The following is a 19,391-nucleotide window of genomic DNA, read 5'->3' on the forward strand; positions in this document are numbered from 1 at the left end:
ATCGAGTGAGCGCTGTACCACTGGGCTACGTCCCGCCCCATGAGTGTATCTTCAGAAAATAAACTGACATCGTTATAAACATGTGTTGGTTGTACACGGCAAATTATTATTTTGTCAAATCAATTGTGCATTACAATGTGCGTGTACAGAAACCATTTCTCGTTAATAGGCCGGTTCGCGGTTACTCGAAGGTACTGGTAATACAGGACTCGTTTTAAATGCATGGGGTCTCTGTAATAAAACGGTGGAAGTATACCACAAAAAAAAAAAAATGTCTGCGCCCATTAGACATGATTTTCCAGCTAGTAAACTATTATTTGAAAGATCATCGTTCTTAAAGGAGAAAAGTAAACATGCAAAACACATTGGGAACCACTATTTTAATTATGCTGTAAGATGTATATCAAATATATATAATGTCATGACTGCCATCAGTTTTATGAAAACATTTGACGATTTGTATTTTACTTTTAGACAGTACGGTAGCTTGCGACTATTTCAAGTATTACTATTTGGTTGTTGATGATTGCCAAAACATAACAGAGTTTCCTCTTGCCTTTCCCTACATATATTTTAATGTGCTAATGCTATTCAAAAATAAATAAAGAAATTTAAATTAACAACACACAACACATTTTATCTACGGTTAGGCTATATGGCATTAGACGGGTTATAGCTAAAACGGAACTGTGCCAAAATGGCACCAAGCGAAAACGGAACCAAATTGGACAAAACGGAACCAGCATTGGCTATAACGGAATCTACAATGGCTAAAACGGCACCATAATTGAATTTTATTTGAAGAATAGTAAATAAGACAAAAAAGACTAACAAAACAACTTAAAATGTTTTAATCTTGTCAACTTTGTTATTAGTGTGTTATCGGCTATTGGAAGTCAAACATATGGTCATTCTGACACAGTTTTTAGAGAAAACCCGCTGTTGCCACATATGCAACTCTTTTATGATAGGCAGCAAGAGATCTTTCATTTATGATTCCCACAGGGAGGATAGCACAAACCATGGCCTTTGTTGAACCAGTTATGGATCACTGATCGGAGCAAGTGATTTAAACCTACCCATGTCTCGACTGAGCACTCATTCAGATTTGGAGTCTTTACCTGAATTAAAAATCACATGTCTCGACTGGAATCCGAACCCAGTACCTACCAGTCTGGAGACCGATGACTTAACCACAGCCCTACCGAGGTCGGTATATTAGGCATCAAAGTATGTACAAAGAGTGAAGTGTACCAATGTAAAAAAAAAATCAAAAGAAATTCAGACATAGAGGGGGCAGGGGAGGGGGAATGGGGTAGTAATGCACTTGGCTCTCTTAATTTACGTATTTACATCATGTTATAATCTATTAATACGTAATATTAGTAGTAACATTACATAAACAGTGTGGCCAGTCTACGTCATCAAAATGGAAATACTTCCGAATTCAGCCCCCCCGCCCCCCAACCCCTATTCATTGCTCTGAACCCTAACCCTGAAATTAAAAATAAGATAAGTTATATATATTTATATATGGTGCCGTTTTAGCCATGATAGGTTCCGTTTTCGCCAATAAAAATGGTTCCGTTTTCACCAAAGAAAATGGTTCCGTTTTCACCAAAGAAAATGGTTCCGTTTTGGCACGGTTCCGTTTTAGCCTGTACCCCAGTAGACAGATAGTGATAGAAAAAACCTGCTGCTGCCACCCCATGAGCTACTTTTTTCCATTAACAGCAAGAGATCTTTAAAGTAATTTTATGTGCATCATCCCTCAGATAGGTCGTTCCAGCCAGTGTTCCACAACTGGTGTATGGTACATAACAAAGGCTGTGGTATGTACTATCCTCTCTGTGCATATAAAAGATCCCTTGCTGCTAATCAAAGAGTAGCCCATGAAATTGCAACAGCGGATTTCCTCTCAATACCTGTGTGGTCCTTAACCATATGTCCGACGACATAACCGTAAATATAATGTGGTGAGTGCATCGTTAAATAAAATATTTCCTTCCTTCCCTCAGATAGGATAGTACATACCACAATCTTTCAAGGCTTTGTTACAACAGATATGGAGCAGTGGCTGGAACAAAAAATAGCCCAATGCAGGGCTCGAACTTAAGAATTTGTGTCCCACAGCAAAATAAAAACAAAATTGCTGTGGATAAAACGGCCCTCCGATGTCAATTTAAAGCCTACCCATGGCAATTGAAAACAAGAGACTTTTGCAACAAATAAATACGACTGAAAGGTTATGTTGCTGTATGCAGTCATATTTTAAATGTACTAATGGTATATACTGGTAGCTATTGTAAACCAGGTGTAAACATTTTGCCATCATTGCGAAGCTTTACCGACCTAAAGCAATTTATATCTCATTGACGGCAGTCATTAAGTTCGCACCCTGCAATGGGCCCACCAACAGGGATACATGTGGATCCTAGACCGACCGTTAATCATGCAGGGGCTTTACCACAGGGCTACATCTGAAAATCAGACTAGTTTATAATGTTTGCAGCTTTTAATTTTACAATGTAACCATTTGCATGAATTAAAAGCTGTGGATACATTTAGGTTGCATAAATGATTGAGCCCCAAGTATCCTTTTTTATTATGTATAAAAAAAAATCAACCTTCACGAATGGGATTCGAACCACAGACACTCGGTATTTGAGTCCAATACTCTACCAACTGAGCTAATAGGGAAATTCCCGCTATCTGCTACCAGTAGGAGCACTTTATACCAACACTACTACGTACTCCCCCCGCAAGTGAAGCTACGTCCCGAAGCTGTGGGCCACGGGCAGTTGAACTGTTACAGGTTCTGACTGGATAATTGTATTCTTGTGTTAAGAACGCACCCAGTCCCTACATCGGCTCCAAATGTTACTGAAGTGTTGTATGAGGAAAAATACAAACAATTCGGCAGGGTTTAGGGTTTATTTGAATCATCCATCGGGTAGGCGTTGTTAAATAAAACATTTCCTTCCATCGGGTAGGATATCAAGAATCCTGGCTCCAAACATAACAATGAACAATAGATAAAGGCCCTGAAATAACCCAAAAGTGAATACTTAAAATCACATTCACATGTGTACAAATCTTAGTTATACTTTTATCTTAAAATTAATTACATACTTTACATTGAGAATAAACCAATATACTAGCCAGTGTAAACACACTGACCTTTTAAGCATAAATACAGAATATCTTATCCAATTACATATTCATACATTAAATTCAATGTATCATTGAAGTTAGGAAATCATAAAATAACTTACAAATCACTGATTATGCATCTATCACAAAATTTAATACATTGAATATTCTATTATTGATAAACACTATAAAACCACTTATAACATACATAAATACAAAGCTACAGTGTAACTACACCATAGCCTGTCTTCATATAGTTTTACCTTTCGACTGTGGGTCAGATCTTTACACAAGCATACTGCGTGTTGTGGTGTTACATAATGATGGCACCTGATAATCAAATAAAGTCTATAAAGTACACATAAATCCCTATACATGTACACATACTAATTTAACAAATATCTCATAATAACTTAGTTATTATGCTAATTTTCCAAATATAGTAAATTAGAGATAATAATCATTTATGATAGAAAATATATACTTTAACCTACTCTACTAGCTATTCAATAAAAATAATGTAACCATTTAATAAAAATATTATGTATAACAACTACAATACTATAACTATAATATTAATTAATAAATCTCCTAATCTTATTTATTGATTAAAATAAGTAATTAAAACAGATAGTAACGGTTTAAATCATATCCAATATGTATTTACAATTAAAATTCTTTGTGAATGTTAGCAGTGCACTTTCTGTGAATAAAATCTTCTCTTCTTTAAGAATGGCCTTTCCTCTTTGAATGTCACAAAGCTTCTGACCAGGAGAATGCAGAAACAATGACACTGGGCTTGCCAGAACCAAGTTATCCAGGAGCACAACCCAAGCCCAGAAAACCAGAGAAAGCAAGAAATCAAAGAAAGCCTGCACAAGTATACCTTGACAGAATAAAACTGTGAACAGTGTTTTAAAATAATATGTGTGTACTGAATGTAGTTTAAAAACACCCGGTTACAATTATATATATGTACATGTATTTGTAGGTTTCAGTGGTTCTGCCTGATGTGGAGACAGTTTGCGGTGTTATGATGAAACAATATAACATATTTTTATTCTATTCAGGATCATCATATGTATTTGTAGGTTTCGATGGTGTGGAGATGGTGCCCGGTGCTATGACAGAACGTCTTGTTGACGAAAAATATAACATATTTTTATTCTATACAATGTCATATGTACTTATAGGTTTCAATGGTTCTACCTGGTGTGGAGACGGTGCCCAGTGTTATGACAGAACGTCTTGTTGACGAACAGGCATTTCTCGTATGCAATCTTCCAGCATGTGCTCTAATTGATAAAGAATTTATAGAAGCATTTGTCAAGAAAGGTAAGCTTTTTATAATGTACATGTAGCAAAGTGCAGAATTTCAGTTTGTCATATTGTGGACTTTAGCTCAGTCAGTTGAGCGCTCATCTGAGGTGCTTGCATCGCAGGATCGAACCACCTCAGTGGATCCGTTCGACTTTTTTTCTTTTCTTTTTTTCTTGTTCCAACCAGTGCACCACAATTGGTCAAAGGCCATGGTATGTGCTTTCCTGTCTGTGGGGAAAGTGCATATAAAAGATCCGTTGCTGCTAATGAAAAAAATGTAGCAGGTTTTCTCTACGAGTCAGAATTACCAAATGTTTGAAATCTTATAGCTGATGATTAATTAATCAATGTGTTCTAGTTGACGAACAGCGGTCTTTTTTTTATGCATTTTCTCACCAACAGGAAAGTACATACCATGGCCTTTGACCAGATGTGGTACACTGGTTGGAATGAGAAGAAAAAAGAAATTTTATTTAACAACTCACTCAACACATTTTAGTTATGGTTATATGACATCAGACATATTGTTAAGGACCATACAGATTTTGAGAGGAAACCTGCTGTCGCCACTATATGGGCTACTCTTTCCGATTAGCAGCAAGGGATCTTTTATTTGCGCTTCCCACAGGCAGGATAGCACAAACCATGGCCTTTGTTGAACCAGTTATGGATCACTGGTCGGTGCAAGTGGTTTACAGCCTGATATTCCAATATCAAATCAACCATTTTCAAAGAGTTTTAACTTAGTGGCAGGATTCGACAATTTATCCACTAGCCCTGCTAGTGAATGTTTGGTTTGCCACCAAGCAGGGCTTCTACACAAGTTCTAGCATTTTTGTTAAATCCACTAGCCATGGAATCAGTAATTTTAAAAATGTACTAGCCACGATTAAAAATTCACTAGCCCTACTTTACTTTAAGTTAATACAGTTTTACTAAATAATAGTAATAATCAAATATGTCACCTAAAGAGGGAGATAGAGCTTAAAAATACTAACATTCGGGGTTGGGGTGGGGTCGGGATATCCATATTTACAAAATAGACTTAACTGCAACATTTGACAATATTTTTTTTTCACTAGCCGTCAGGCATGGCAACTTATTATCAAATTTATGTCTTGAGTGAAAATTATTTCACAAGGGACATACATTTTATAATAACTGGTACCAAGTTTGTTATTCTATTTATTATACCAGCTATTTGGGGGTTTTAAAATCCTTTATTTTCGACATAGCCTACATCGGCTACATGTCCATGTATATAGAAACGACGTAAACTACTTTACTGTTCTGGGTATTGCTTTAACTTTGTATTTTATTTACGGTACACAGATAATTTTCAAAACCCAAAGTTCTGTATATTGAGTAAAAAAAAGAAATCTGTAATGAATTGCATTAAACTATCATTTTATTACAAGTTTAACATTGAAATCAGAAAGACGTAAACGCAAACACTGTAAACTATGTGACGTCATTTTGTGTGCTTTGCCAAATTGTGATTACGTCATATTTAGTACCGACAAGGTGATTGGTTTGTTGGCGTCAAATCATCCAATAATAGTGTACATTATTTCCCCCCGTTATGAGTGCCTGCTGGCATAATAAATAGTTATAAAAGTGATATATGTATTTGTGGTCTGTGATTATTGTTTTAAAATACCTGTTGAAGTGTTGCTTTTGAATTTGTTAACAGGTGAGATGTACATGTTGTCACATGGGACAAACATTGATACAGACAATTGTGTGGCTCTGCTGCCAGATGGTAAGCTTTATGGAATTTTGTTGTTATCTTGCTGTACTTTTCTTTCTCTCCTGTGAATTCCATTTCATTTCTTGCCAATTGGACAGCTCCATGGCACAGCTCCTGTCTTTCATCTTCTGGGGCAGGACGTAGTCCAGTGGTAAAGCACTTGCTTGATGCACCGTCAGTTTGGGATCGATCCCCATCGGTAGGCCCAATGAGCTATTTCTCATTCCAGCCAGTGCACCATGCCTGGTATTTGAAAGGTCGTAATATGTGCTATCCTGTCTGTGGGATGGTGCATATAAAAGGTTCCTTGCTACTTATGGAAAAATGTAGCGGGTTTCCTCTCTAAAACTATATGTCAAAATTACTAAAGACTCTGTGGTAAACTGACAAAACAGTTAAAGTTTGTTTTGTTTAACAATACTACTAGAGCGCATTGATTAATTAGTCATGAGCTATTGAATATGAAATATTTGGTAATTTTGACATATAGTCTTAGAGAGAAAACCTGCTACATTTCTTCCATTAGAAGCAAGAGATTTATATGCACTTTCCCACAGACAGGATAGCACATACCACTGCCTTTGATATACTAGCCGTGGTGCACTGGCTGGAACAAAAAAATAGCCCAGTAGGCCCACTAACGGGAATGAATCCTTGCCCAACAACCATGCATCAGACGCACACTCCTCCCCCATGAAATAACCAGCCTTTACAGTGTATATTTACACACAACTACAGACGCACACTCCTTCCCCATGAAATAACCGGCCTTTACAGTGTATATTTACACACAACTACAGACGCACACTCCTCCCCCATGAAATAACCGGCCTTTATAGTGTATATTTACACACAACTACAGACGCACACTCCTCCCCCATGAAATAACCGGCCTTTATAGTGTATATTTACACACCACTACAGACGCACACTCCTCCCCCATGAAATAACCGGCCTTTATAGTGTATATTTACACACCACTACAGACGCACACTCCTCCCCCATGAAATAACTGGCCTTTATAGTGTATATTTACACACAACTACAGACGCACACTCCTCCCCCATGAAATAACCAGCCTTTATAGTGTATATTTACACAGAACTACAGACGCACACTCCTTCCCCATGAAATAAACAGCCTTTATAGTGTATATTTACACACAACTACAAGTAATGTTGGTCATACACTACAGTGCTACATCTAGATGGACCACGGTAGAATGACTGTGTCATTTAGTTATACATGTATATCAATTCTTAACCCGTTTGCTGTTTTAACAAATTTATGTGTCATGAGTTATTCCCCTTGGACCAATGACGTGAAAGAAGACTACCAATTACACCACAATAAATTATAATGCAATATAGTCAGCAATTTATTTTATGATAATGGAGGCAGAAAAAAATGTGGCGGGTTTCCTCTTTAGACTATATGTCAGATTTATCAAATGTTTCACATCCAACAGCTGATGATTAATTAATGTGTTGGAATGAAGTAAATATAGTAGAAAAGAAAAAAGAATATGGCAAAATGAGAATTTATTTCATGACTTGGTAACTAATGAATCTTTCATTTAAATATGTGAAATGAAGTTAAATGAACAGGTATCAGTGAAACTGACTGTTACAAAATGCCAAACAACTGTGTTTTACAAAAGCGGTGTGACATGGCTTCTAGATTATGGTATCCCCACTCCCATGGCTAGTGATATTTAGTGTTGAGCTAGTAAATAACTACTATTGCCATGCCTGATGGCAAGTGAATTTTTTATTGTCAAATGTTACAGTTAAGTATATTTTGTAAATATGAATATCTTGCCCCCACCGCACCCTATAATTTTGGTGTTTTTAAGCTCTATTTCCATCCTTAGGTGACATATCTGATTATTACAGTAGCTATTATTTAGTAAAAATTGTATTAACTTAAAGTAGGGCTAGTGAATTTTTAATTGTGGCTAATAAATTTTTTAAATCACTGATCCCATGGCTAGTGGCTTTTATAAAAATTGTAGAAGCCTTGAGTGTTAATAAATACATGTAGAATGTGATGGAATATTTCTTTAACAACACCTCATCATAAATTGCAGTTGTTTGGTGTCTAAAATATGATTATTTCTATACTAGAGCCAGAGATGGGTGGAACGCAGAACACTGGTAAAGCACTTGCCTGATGCACAGTCTGTCTAGGATCAATCCCCATCAGGGGGCCCATTGGACCATTTCTCATTCCAGCCAGTGCACTACGACTGGTATATCAAAGATCGTGGTATGTCCTATCCTGTCTTTGGGATGGTGCATATAAAAGATCCCTTAAGAGAATATGTCAAAATGACCATATGTTTGACATTTAATAGCCGATGATAAATAAATCAATGTGCTCTAGTGTTGTTAAAAAAAAAAAGACCCAGAGAACAATGGGGAAGAAACCCACTTCATTGTGTACAAGGTACACTATAGGTTACTCCTTTATGTAGGCAGGACAGTACATACCAGTGCCTTTATATAGCTGTTCTTGGGCACTGGTTGGGATGGGAAAGAAAAGCCTTTATTGTACCACTGAGCTACAACCTGCTACAATAGACCACATTTACAAAGGCCTGTTTTTCTTAAAAGTCACAGACCCTAGTTTGGGTAATCTGCAAACCTGTAACAAATTTGGATAAAGTTACAGTAAAGTGAAACAGCTAGGACACGCATGTAGTTAAAATACCCTATAAAATAGATGAGAGCTTGTCACCAGAAACATTTTGGATGTGTGGAAATGTATAATCTAAACAATAACATCAAAGTCATGTCTGATTTCAAGTATATAAAAAATGGCTGTAATAGAGAAAAATATGCAGTAGTCTGTAAAAACTGTTGTTTGTCACTGAGACTAGGGTCGGTCTGTCACAAAGACTAGGGCCGGCCTGTCACTGAGACTAGGGCCAGTCTGTCACCAAGACTACAGCCGGTCTGTCACCGAGATGGGTCGGTCTGTCACTGAGACTAGGGCCGGTCTGTCACTAAGACTAGGGTTCGTCTGTCACTGAGACTAGGGTCGGTCTGTCACTGAGACTAGAGGGTTGGTCTGTCACTGAGACTAGAAGGTCGGTCTGTCACTGAGACTAGAGGGTCGGTCTGTCACTGAGACTAGGGTTGGTCTGTCACTGAGACTAAGACCGGTCTGTCACTGAAACTAGGGCCGGTCTGTCACTGAGACCAGGGTCGGTCTGTCACTGAGACTAGGGCCGGTCTGGGGGTCGGTCTGTCACTTTGAATAGGGTCGGTCAGTGACGTCGGTCTGTCACTAAGACTAGGGTCGGTCTGTCACTTAGACTAGGGTCTTTCTGTTACCAAGACTATGGTCGGTCTGTCAACGAGAATAGGGTCTGTCTGTCACTGAGACTAGGGCCAGTCTGGGGTTGGTCTGTCACTGAGACTAGGGTCGGTCTGTCACTGAGACTAGGGTCGGTCTGTCACCTGTCACTGAGACTAGGGTCGGTCTGTGACTGAGACTAGAGGGTTGGTCTGTCACTGAGACTAGGGTCTGTCACTGAGACTAGGGTCGGTCTGTCACCGAGACTAGGGTCGGTCTGTCACTGACACTAGGGTTAGTCTGTCACTAACTCTAGGGTCAGTCTGTCACTGAGACTAGGGTCGGTCTGTCACTGACACTAAGGTCGGTCTGTCACTGAGACTAGGGTCGGTCTGTCACCAAGGATGAGACTGTCACTGAGACCGGGGTCGGTCTGTCACTGAGACTAGGGTCGGTCTGTCACTGACACTAAGGTCAGTCTGTCACTGAGACTAGGGTCGGTCTGTCACCGAGGATGAGACTGTCACTGAGACCGGGGTCAGTCTGTCACTGAGACTAGGGTCGGTCTGTCACTGAGACTAGGGTCGGTCTGTCACTGAGACTAGGGTCGGTCTGTCACTGACACTAGGGTCGGTCTGTCACTGAGACTAGGGTCGGTCTGTCACCGAGACTAGGGTCGGTCTGTCACTGACACTAGGGTCGTTCTGTCACCGAGGATGAGACTGTCACTGAGACTAGGGTCAGTCTGTCAAGCAAGTATTTTTAAGCATTTTAAATACATGTAGTTACATAAAGTTTGTTTTGTTTAACGACACAACTAGAGCACATTGATTTATTAATCTTTGGCTGTTGGATGTTAAACATTTAGTACTTTTGACATTTAGTCTTAGAGAGGAAATCTGCTACATTTTCCCCATTAGTAAACGTTAAAGTTTGTTTTGTTTAACGACACCACTAGAACACATTGATTTATTAATCATCGGCTATTGGATGTCAAATATTTAGTAATTCTGACATTTAGTCTCAGAGAGGTAACACACTGCATTTATATGCACTATCCCACAGACAGGATACCCCATACCATATGACCTTTTTTATACCAGTCGTGGTGCACTGGCTGGAATGAGAAAGAGCCCAATGGGCCCACCGACAGGGTTCGATCCCGGATCGACCGTGCATCAAGCGAGCGGTTTACCACTGGGCTACGTCCTGCTCCATGTAATTGCATGTTGTTTTTCTTCTCAGGGACTCTTGTGTTAAACCTCACCAAAGACACATACGAGCAGCTTGGATTGGAAGGAAGGCCGTCAACATTCAGCTGCAGACATGAGAAACCCAGGAAGTGTGGTAAATATTTCACATCACTACTACTGGGAGAGAAACCCAGGAAGTATGGTAAATATTTCACATCACTGCTACTGGGAAAGAAACCCAGGAAGTATGGTCAATATTTCATATCACTGTGCTACTGGGAGAGAAGCCCAGGAAGTATGGTAAATATTTCATATCACTGCTACTGGGAGAGAGACCCAGGAAGTATGGTAAATATTTCACATCACTGCTACTGGGAAAGAGACCCAGGAAGTATGGTAAATATTTCATATCACTGCTACTGGGAAAGAAACCCAGGAAGTATGGTCAATATTTTATATCACTGCTACTGGGAAAGAAACCCAGGAAGTATGGTAAATATTTCATATCACTGCTACTGGAAGAGAAACAGGAAGTATGGTAAATATTTCATATCACTGCTACTGGGAGAGAAACCCAGGAAGTATGGTAAATATTTCACATCACTGCTACTGGGAAAGAAACCCAGGAAGTATGGTAAATATTTCACACATCACTGCTACTGGGAAAGAAACCCAGGAAGTATGGTAAATATTTCATGTCACTACTACTGGGAAAGAAACCCAGGAAGTATGGTAAATATTTCATATCACTGTGCTACTGGGAGAGAAACCCAGGAAGTATGGTAAATATTTCATATCACTGCTACTGGGAGAGAAACCCAGGAAGTATGGTAAATATTTCATATCACTGCTACTGGGAAAGAAACCCAGGAAGTATGGTAAATATTTCATATCACTGTGCTACTGGGAGAGAAACCCAGGAAGTATGGTAAGTATTTCATTTCACTGCCTGGGAGAGAAACCCAGGAAGTATGGTAAATATTTCATATCACTGCTACTGGGAGAGAAACCCAGGAAGCATGTAAACATTTCATTTCACTGTGCTACTGGGAGAGAAACCCAGCAAGTATGGTAAATATTTCATATCACTGATGCTGGGAGAGAAACCCAGGAAGTGTGGTAAATATTTCATATCACTGCGCTACTGGGAGAGAAACCCAGGAAGTATGGTAAATATTTCATATCACTGCTACTGGAAGAGAAATAGGAAGTATGGTAAATATTTCATATCACTGCTACTGGGAGAGAAAGGAAGTATGGTAAATATTTCATATCACTGCTACTGGGAGAGAAACCCAGGAAGTATGGTAAATATTTCATATCACTGCTACTGGAAGAGAAACAGGAAGTATGGTAAATATTTCATATCACTGCTACTGGAAGAAAAACAGGAAGTATGGTAAATATTTCACATCACTGCTACTGGGAGGGAAACCCAGCAAGTATGGTAAATATTTCATATCACTGCTACTGGGAGAGAAACCCAGAAAGTCTGGTAAATATTTCATATCACTGCTACTGGTAGAGAAATCCAGCAAGTATGGTCAATATTTCATATCACTGATGCTGGGAGAGAAACCCAGGAAGTATGGTAAATATGTCATATCACTGATGCTGGGAGAGAAACCCAGGAAGTATGGTAAATATTTGATATCACTGCTACTGGGAGAGAAACCCAGGAAGTATGGTAAATATTTCACATCACTGCTACTGGTAGAGAAACAGGAAGTATGTAAATATATCACATCACTGCTACTGGGAAAGAAACCCAGGAAGTATGGTAAATATTTCACATCACTGCTACTGGTAGAGAAACAGGAAGTATGGTAAATATTTCACATCACTGCTACTGGGAGAGAAACCCAGGAAGTATGGTAAATATTTCATATCACCGCTATTGGTAGAGAAACCCAGGAAGTATGGTAAATATTTCATATCACTGATGCTGGGAGAGAAACCCAGGAAGTATGGTAAATATTTCATATCACTGCTACTGGAAGAGAAACCCAGGAAGTATGGTAAATATTTCATATCACCGCTACTGGTAGTGTACTGTACATGTATATCCATAACATAAATCAAGATGCCGCCAGCATGCACATCTGTTAAGCTTTGCAAATTAGAATCGGACATCCTAATAAATTAAAAGTATTTGACATTATATGTTATAGTGAGAAAATATTTGTTCATGATTTTGTATTTATTTTTGTTATTGAGAGAGGGAGAGAAACAGACTCATGTTTTTTCCAGAGGGTATGGAAGGTAAAATTACGTTCCCTAAAATATTGCAAATTTCTTTTTTTTCAATTTTAGATACCGGTCGATACATGTAGTAAAAAAACCTGCTGTTTAATATTTGATGAAGTGCAGTGTTTAATTTCAAGACATTTTAAACCCATAACCAGTTAATAGGGGCACTCGTGGTCTGTTTTGATTTCATTATGTACCCACAAATTATTTATTACCCATATTGACAGAGAGAAGTGGGGGAAAGAAAAGTGATCTTTCCCTAGGGAAAGAAAAAAAACAATCCTCCCCTAGATACTTTTTAACATCATAAAACAGTGCTTCACTATTGGTGGTTAATTGTGTGTGAGAATGGTTTCCATGGTGAAAGTCATGCCAACAACTAACTTACTTCATCAGAGTATGTACGTCACAGCTATGATGCAATGCTACCTCTTGTTCTCAAATTGCAAACATTTTTAACAACAGTATCGTTTGAAAATCTGCTCATTGAGTATTTTCAAAATTATATGTACATCTTTTTTTTTTCTTTTTTTTTTATTGAGGAGTTTTACCAACGGTAGTAATTTTTATCTAGCTGTACAAAAGTGCCATTGGCAATGCACCTGAAGCACAGCCATTGCTGTTGGTGCCATCATTAAGTCTGAGCCATGGGATACTAAATGAGGACAGGCTTATAGGTACATACATGTAGTGTTTTCCCTAGCTTGTTTTAGCATGGTGCAGCACCATGCCTCAATAGTCTAGCACCATCTTGCCTTAATCAGCACCATGCTGCCCTGAGATTAAACAAGCCTTTTTCAGTAATTCATTCTAAAAGTGCCTTTATAAAACACCCAAAAAGGTATTATTAATTAATAAAATATGCCTTTTATATCTTTTGCCATTCATTTATTAAAGCAAGCACATACATTACATTAATGTTTATTTTAATTAATTTTTTTTGTATTTTTAATGAAAAACAAGTGCCCCGAAAATGGTGAAAATGCCCCAAAAGTGTTTGGTCTACCATGCCTTGCCTAATTTCTAGGGAAATCACTGACATGTACATGTATGTTTTCGACATATATTACAAAAACATGGGTTATGAAAAATCTAAGGAACCTTGTGGAACATTATGGTGTGAATAACATGAAAAAAATCAATAATCAGAATGGCACATCTTGTGGAAAACTAATTTCAATTTGATTAATTTTTACTGATCTCTCAACTAATCCCACTTGTAACCATACCAACACACAATATCATTTATCACCTGGTTCAGTTAGTATATGTCGTTTATTACTTGACCTATTTTGTGATCTGTTTTCCGACTTTCATACAGTGGCGTCCATTGTCCACCATGGGTAAACTTTTCACATTTCGACTTCTTCCCCAAAGAAGCAGGACATAGCCCAGGGGTAAAGCGCTTGCTTGATGCGCTGTCAGTTTGGGATCGATCCCCGTCGGTGGGCCCATTGAGCTATTTCTCATTCCAGCCATTGCACCACAACTGGTATATTAAAGGCCGTGGTATGTGCTATCCTGTCTGTGGGATGGTGGGTGCATATATAAAAGATCCCATGCTACTAATGGAAAAATGTAGCGGGTTTCCTCTAATATTAGGAAAAAAAACATGGGTTATGAAAAATCTAAGGAACTTTGTGGAACATTATGGCATACATAACATGAGCAAATCAATGATCAAAGAATTGTGGTAAACACAGGAACATTTTGTTAGTATCGCGTCGCGAATCGCTATGCAAGATTCAGAGATCGCGATACAATTCTGAAATGTATCACGTAATATCGCGATCCATATTTTTGACATTATTAAATTTTGAAGGTCGTCCTTAACAAACATGAACATTTTAAATAGATCTGGGAATAGATATCCTTGTACTGCCAAAGTCCCATTTTCAGAGTCTTGCCCGTCATATTTTCTTGCTTGCTAAGTTCGTCCTGCGATTAGGACCATGACTTACAGTTGTCATACAGGTGTTCAGATGTTCAGATAACCACCTGCCGTTAAACATAATGATAATGACATAATGCCTGTTTGCAACTGGTTATGTTTATTAAATCATATTCATGAAGTGAAAACGTATGGTGTCTACTTGGATATTTTATTAAAATTATGTCAGTCATTCTTATAAATGAAAGTTTTAAACTGCTTACATTTTATATTATACTCTGAAATAAAAAAGGTTTGTAATCGAATTCAATTGACTGATTTCCATAATTAAAATAATCTCCATGATTCTACGGCATAGCAGCTTACAATCGTTCTTATTGTCATGCAGTGTTGTTACAATGGAGAATATTCCTTTGAAATAAGTATGTTTAGACATGGCTTTTTTTAATTAAGAAATTGTTATCAAGATCCAAACAGTACTGATATTATGTCCCCCATCAAATCCCTCCCACGAACATTGTTTGTACAGTGCGATGTGTAGGACGTTTGAAATGAACCCTTAATTAATCATTTATTGTTTTAAATACCTAAGGGAAAGTAAAAAAAACAAAAGTTGGTAGTAGCAGTAGTTTATTTACTTTAAGCATGTGGCTAATAAGCATACAATTATATACAATATTATAAAAGATAATTTCCAAGTGCAGGGTTGGGGATAGCGATTGCCATGTGTCAATACAATACAGGTATCAAAAAAAAAAAAAAAAAAAAAAAAAATGATAACAATCTCGTCCCAAAACCTCAACATATTCATTAAATATAATAGACCTAAATTAGATATTCGCTACTTCAACTTTGATTGGATAGTTCTGAAATATGGTGCTATGATTTTGTGGGGCAGTCTTCACAAAGTAATAAAAGGATATTTTGGAAATTTTGAATTTGTGATTTTTTATTAAAATTTTAAATCAAAATGTAACATTGAAAATGTTAAATTCTATCATCTTCTAAAGATTTGATTGGATAGTTCTGAAATTAAGACTAATGCTTCTTAGGGGCAGTCTTCACAAACTACTATAGAGAGAGATTTTGGAAATTGTGAATTTAAAAAAAAAAATTAAATTAAATTAAACACAATTAAATAAAAATGTAATATTTAATGTTTTCCAAGTTTATTTTCTCCTTAAGTTTTAAATTTTAAAGACAAATAAAAATTTAACATTCAAAATTTATCTTCTTCTAGTGTTTTTATCTAATAGTGCTGAAACTTGATACTATATAAGATATAACATATAAATAGTTCTATACTTTGTAAAAAATATTTTTACTTTGGGACCCAAATAGTTCATGTATACCACTGGGTAATTAAGATTTTATATTACTTGTCGTCAAGCTGAATCGGATCAAATGTACAAAGACTTTCGGACAACCCTATTCCCAAATAATAGAAATCAGTATGTAAACGCTGAACAGCTACCAAATAAAATTCCTCTACAGTGGCCATGATTTTTTTAATTTATTTAATTTTTTTATATAAATCTCAAAATATGTCTCATAGATTTTTAATTGGATAATTTTTAAACATGCTACGGATATTCTACGGTGGTCTTTACAAATTAATGGATTATCATTTACAAAATTGAAAATTAAATAGCCCAATTATTGTGTAACTAGGGACACATCAAAACAACTTACCAGTAACTAGTTTGTCAATTTTGTCAGCTATTCTATAATATATATTGGAATTCGATAGATAAATAAATAAATTTTATACTGTAGTTGATTTATTTGTTAAACGTTGATGTCACATAGCAATACTAGCAAGCGAATTCAAGCATGTTTATTTTTTAAAATGGCGACAAACCAGAAAATACCGATTATGACTTACCACATTTTGTACATCAAACACAACTGTACCTGAATTTATTTGTTCTTTGTGGCTACTAAATAAAATTGCAATAAATAAATGATATAAAAGCTATTTAAAAATTGTCTGTTCATATTTAATTTATCATACTATACATGTAATTAAAAAAAAAAAAATGCTACACAAAGTTAGTAGCGATAAATTTTCATATTGATTAACAACTGTCGCTAGTAAAATTTTTGAAAAGAAAATGTCAACTGAAAACTTAATTACAATTTGATTAATTTTTAAAGATCACTCGACTTACCCACGTTGATATAACCATACCAAAACAGAATATCATTTATCACCTGGTTCAGTTAGTATATGTCGTTTTTCACCTGACCTGTTTTGTGATCTGTTTTCCGACTTTCATACAGTGGCGTCCATTGTCCACCATGTGTAAACTTTTCACATTTTCCAGTGGTAAAGTGCTCACTTGATGCGTGGTCGGTTTGGGATCGATCCCCCGTCGGTGGGCCCATTGAGCTATTTCTCATTCCAGCCAGTGCACCATGACTGGTATATCAAAGGCCGTGTATGTGATATCTAGCCTGTGGGATGGTGTATATAAAAGATCCCTTGCTACTAATGGAAAAAAAATAGCAGGTTTTCTCTCTTAAGACTATATGTAAAAATTACCAAATGTTTGACATCCAGTAGCCGATTATTAATAAATCAATGTGCTCTAGTGGTGGTTTTTTACTTCTTCCCCAAAACCTTGGTGGATCCATTCAACTGATTGGTGTTTTCTCATTCCAATAGTGCACCACAAGTGGTCAAAGGCCGTGGTATGTGCTTTCCTGTCTGTGGTAATGTGCATATAAAAAATCCCATGCTGCGTTAGGAAAAATATAGCGGGTTTCCTCTGATGACTACAAGTCAGATCGAATTACCAAATGTTTGTCAAAGCTGGCTCACACATTCATTCATCTTTCTCATCTATCAAACTCTGCCCACCATTCTCATTATCTTAATATAAAAAAACACTTTGGAATTTCTCCCACGATCTGTTTCGACCCTTTCTGTCAGTTTCCTCCAACTCTGTCTTCTGAGCTGTCCACACCATGGCCTACCTGTCTCAACTTCCTTCATGGGTACTTCTCTGTGTACTTCCCTGCACCCACCTGGCATCCTCGTCTTCTGCCGCTAATAAAGCTGGTCTGACCCACGGCACTAACTAATGGCTGCTGGTAGTAGGGGAGCATAGTAGGTAGTTACAGGTGCCTCTTAACAATGCCAGAAGTAACTACTGAACACTCTCCGAAGTGGTCAAACTAAGCCCACAGCTAAAAGATGATGGGGAATGACAGGTGTAATAGGTCATTCTATCATCCCCCCCCCCCCCCCCCCCCAATCACTGTGCTTGATTAAGGCGTAGCCCAAAAGGAAAAATTAAGCCAATTTAAAACAAAATCTTCTCTACTTTCAGAAATCCTATACCATGTAACTGAATAGTCGTCATATATTTCAAAGATCTATGTATAGATGGTTTATCTAATTTTTTAATGTCATTCATGTCAGATTCCCCTCCCCCTTTTTCAGAGTCCCTTTTTATCAGGTCCCAAGAGAGTGGGTGAAGTAACTTCAAGTGCCAGCCTCAGTGGTGTTGTGGTTAAGCCATCAGACATAAGGCTGGTAGGTACAGGGTTCACAGCACGGTACCGGCCTCAGTGGTGTTGTGGTTAAGCCATCAGACATAAGGCTGGTAGGTACAGGGTTCACAGCACGGTACCGGCCTCAGTGGTGTTGTGGTTAAGCCATCGGACATAAGGCTGGTAGGTACTGGGTTCACAGCACGGTACCGGCCTCAGTGGTGTTGTGGTTAAGTCATCGGACATAAGGCTGGTAGGTACAGGGTTCACAGCACGGTACCGGCCTCAGTGGTGGTGTGGTTAAGTCATCGGACATAAGGCTGGTAGGTACAGGGTTCACAGCACGGTACCGGCCTCAGTGGTGTTGTGGTTAAGCCATCAGACAAGGCTTGTAGGTACAGGGTTCACAGCACGGTACCGGCCTCAGTGGTGTTGTGGTTAAGCCATCAGACAAGGCTGGTAGGTACAGGGTTCACAGCACGGTACCGGCCTCAGTGGTGTTGTGGTTAAGCCATCAGACAAGGCTTGTAGGTACAGGGTTCACAGCACGGTACCGGCCTCAGTGGTGTTGTGGTTAAGCCATCAGACAAGGCTGGTAGGTACAGGGTTCACAGCACGGTACCGGCCTCAGTGGTGTTGTGGTTAAGCCATCAGACATAAGGCTGGCAGGTACTGGGTTCACAGCACGGTACCGGCCTCAGTGGTGTTGTGGTTAAGCCATTGGACATAAGGTTGGTAGGTACTGGGTTCACAGCACGGTACTGGCCTCAGTGGTGTTGTGGTTAAGCCATCAGACATGAGGCTGGTAGGTACTGGGTTCACAGCACGGTACTGGCCTCAGTGGTGTTGTGGTTAAGCCATTGGACATAAGGCTGGTAGGTACAGGGTTCACAGCACGGTACCGGCCTCAGTGGTGTTGTGGTTAAGCCATCAGACATAAGGCTGGTAGGTACTGGGTTCACAGCACGGTACCGGCCTCAGTGGTGTTGTGGTTAAGCCATCAGACATAAGGTTGGTAGGTACAGGGTTCACAGCA

The 19,391-nt window shown here is 38.3% G+C and overlaps 1 protein-coding gene across 3 annotated transcripts in view; it reads left to right on the top strand.

Annotated features, from left to right (window-relative positions):
* The first annotated feature begins 259 nt into the window (after nt 1–259).
* Nucleotides 260–19,391, top strand: part of LOC121388724 (ribonuclease P protein subunit p40-like) — a 52,741-nt gene continuing 33,609 nt past the window's right edge. Inside the window, exons 1-4 of one of the 3 annotated variants that reach the window (XM_041520196.1) lie at nt 260–347; nt 4,347–4,488; nt 6,167–6,235; nt 10,769–10,918. In XM_041520196.1, coding sequence (XP_041376130.1) covers nt 4,353–4,488; nt 6,167–6,235; nt 10,769–10,918 — 355 coding nt within the window. In that variant the 5' untranslated portion in view covers nt 260–347; nt 4,347–4,352. Of the gene's footprint in view, nt 392–4,346; nt 4,489–6,166; nt 6,236–10,768; nt 10,919–19,391 lie in introns of all 3 variants that reach the window. The other 2 variants (XM_041520194.1, XM_041520195.1) reach the window with 2 other exon arrangements.

This window comes from Gigantopelta aegis, chromosome 14, assembly GCF_016097555.1.
Source record: "Gigantopelta aegis isolate Gae_Host chromosome 14, Gae_host_genome, whole genome shotgun sequence".
Lineage (NCBI taxonomy): Eukaryota > Metazoa > Mollusca > Gastropoda > Neomphalida > Peltospiridae > Gigantopelta > Gigantopelta aegis.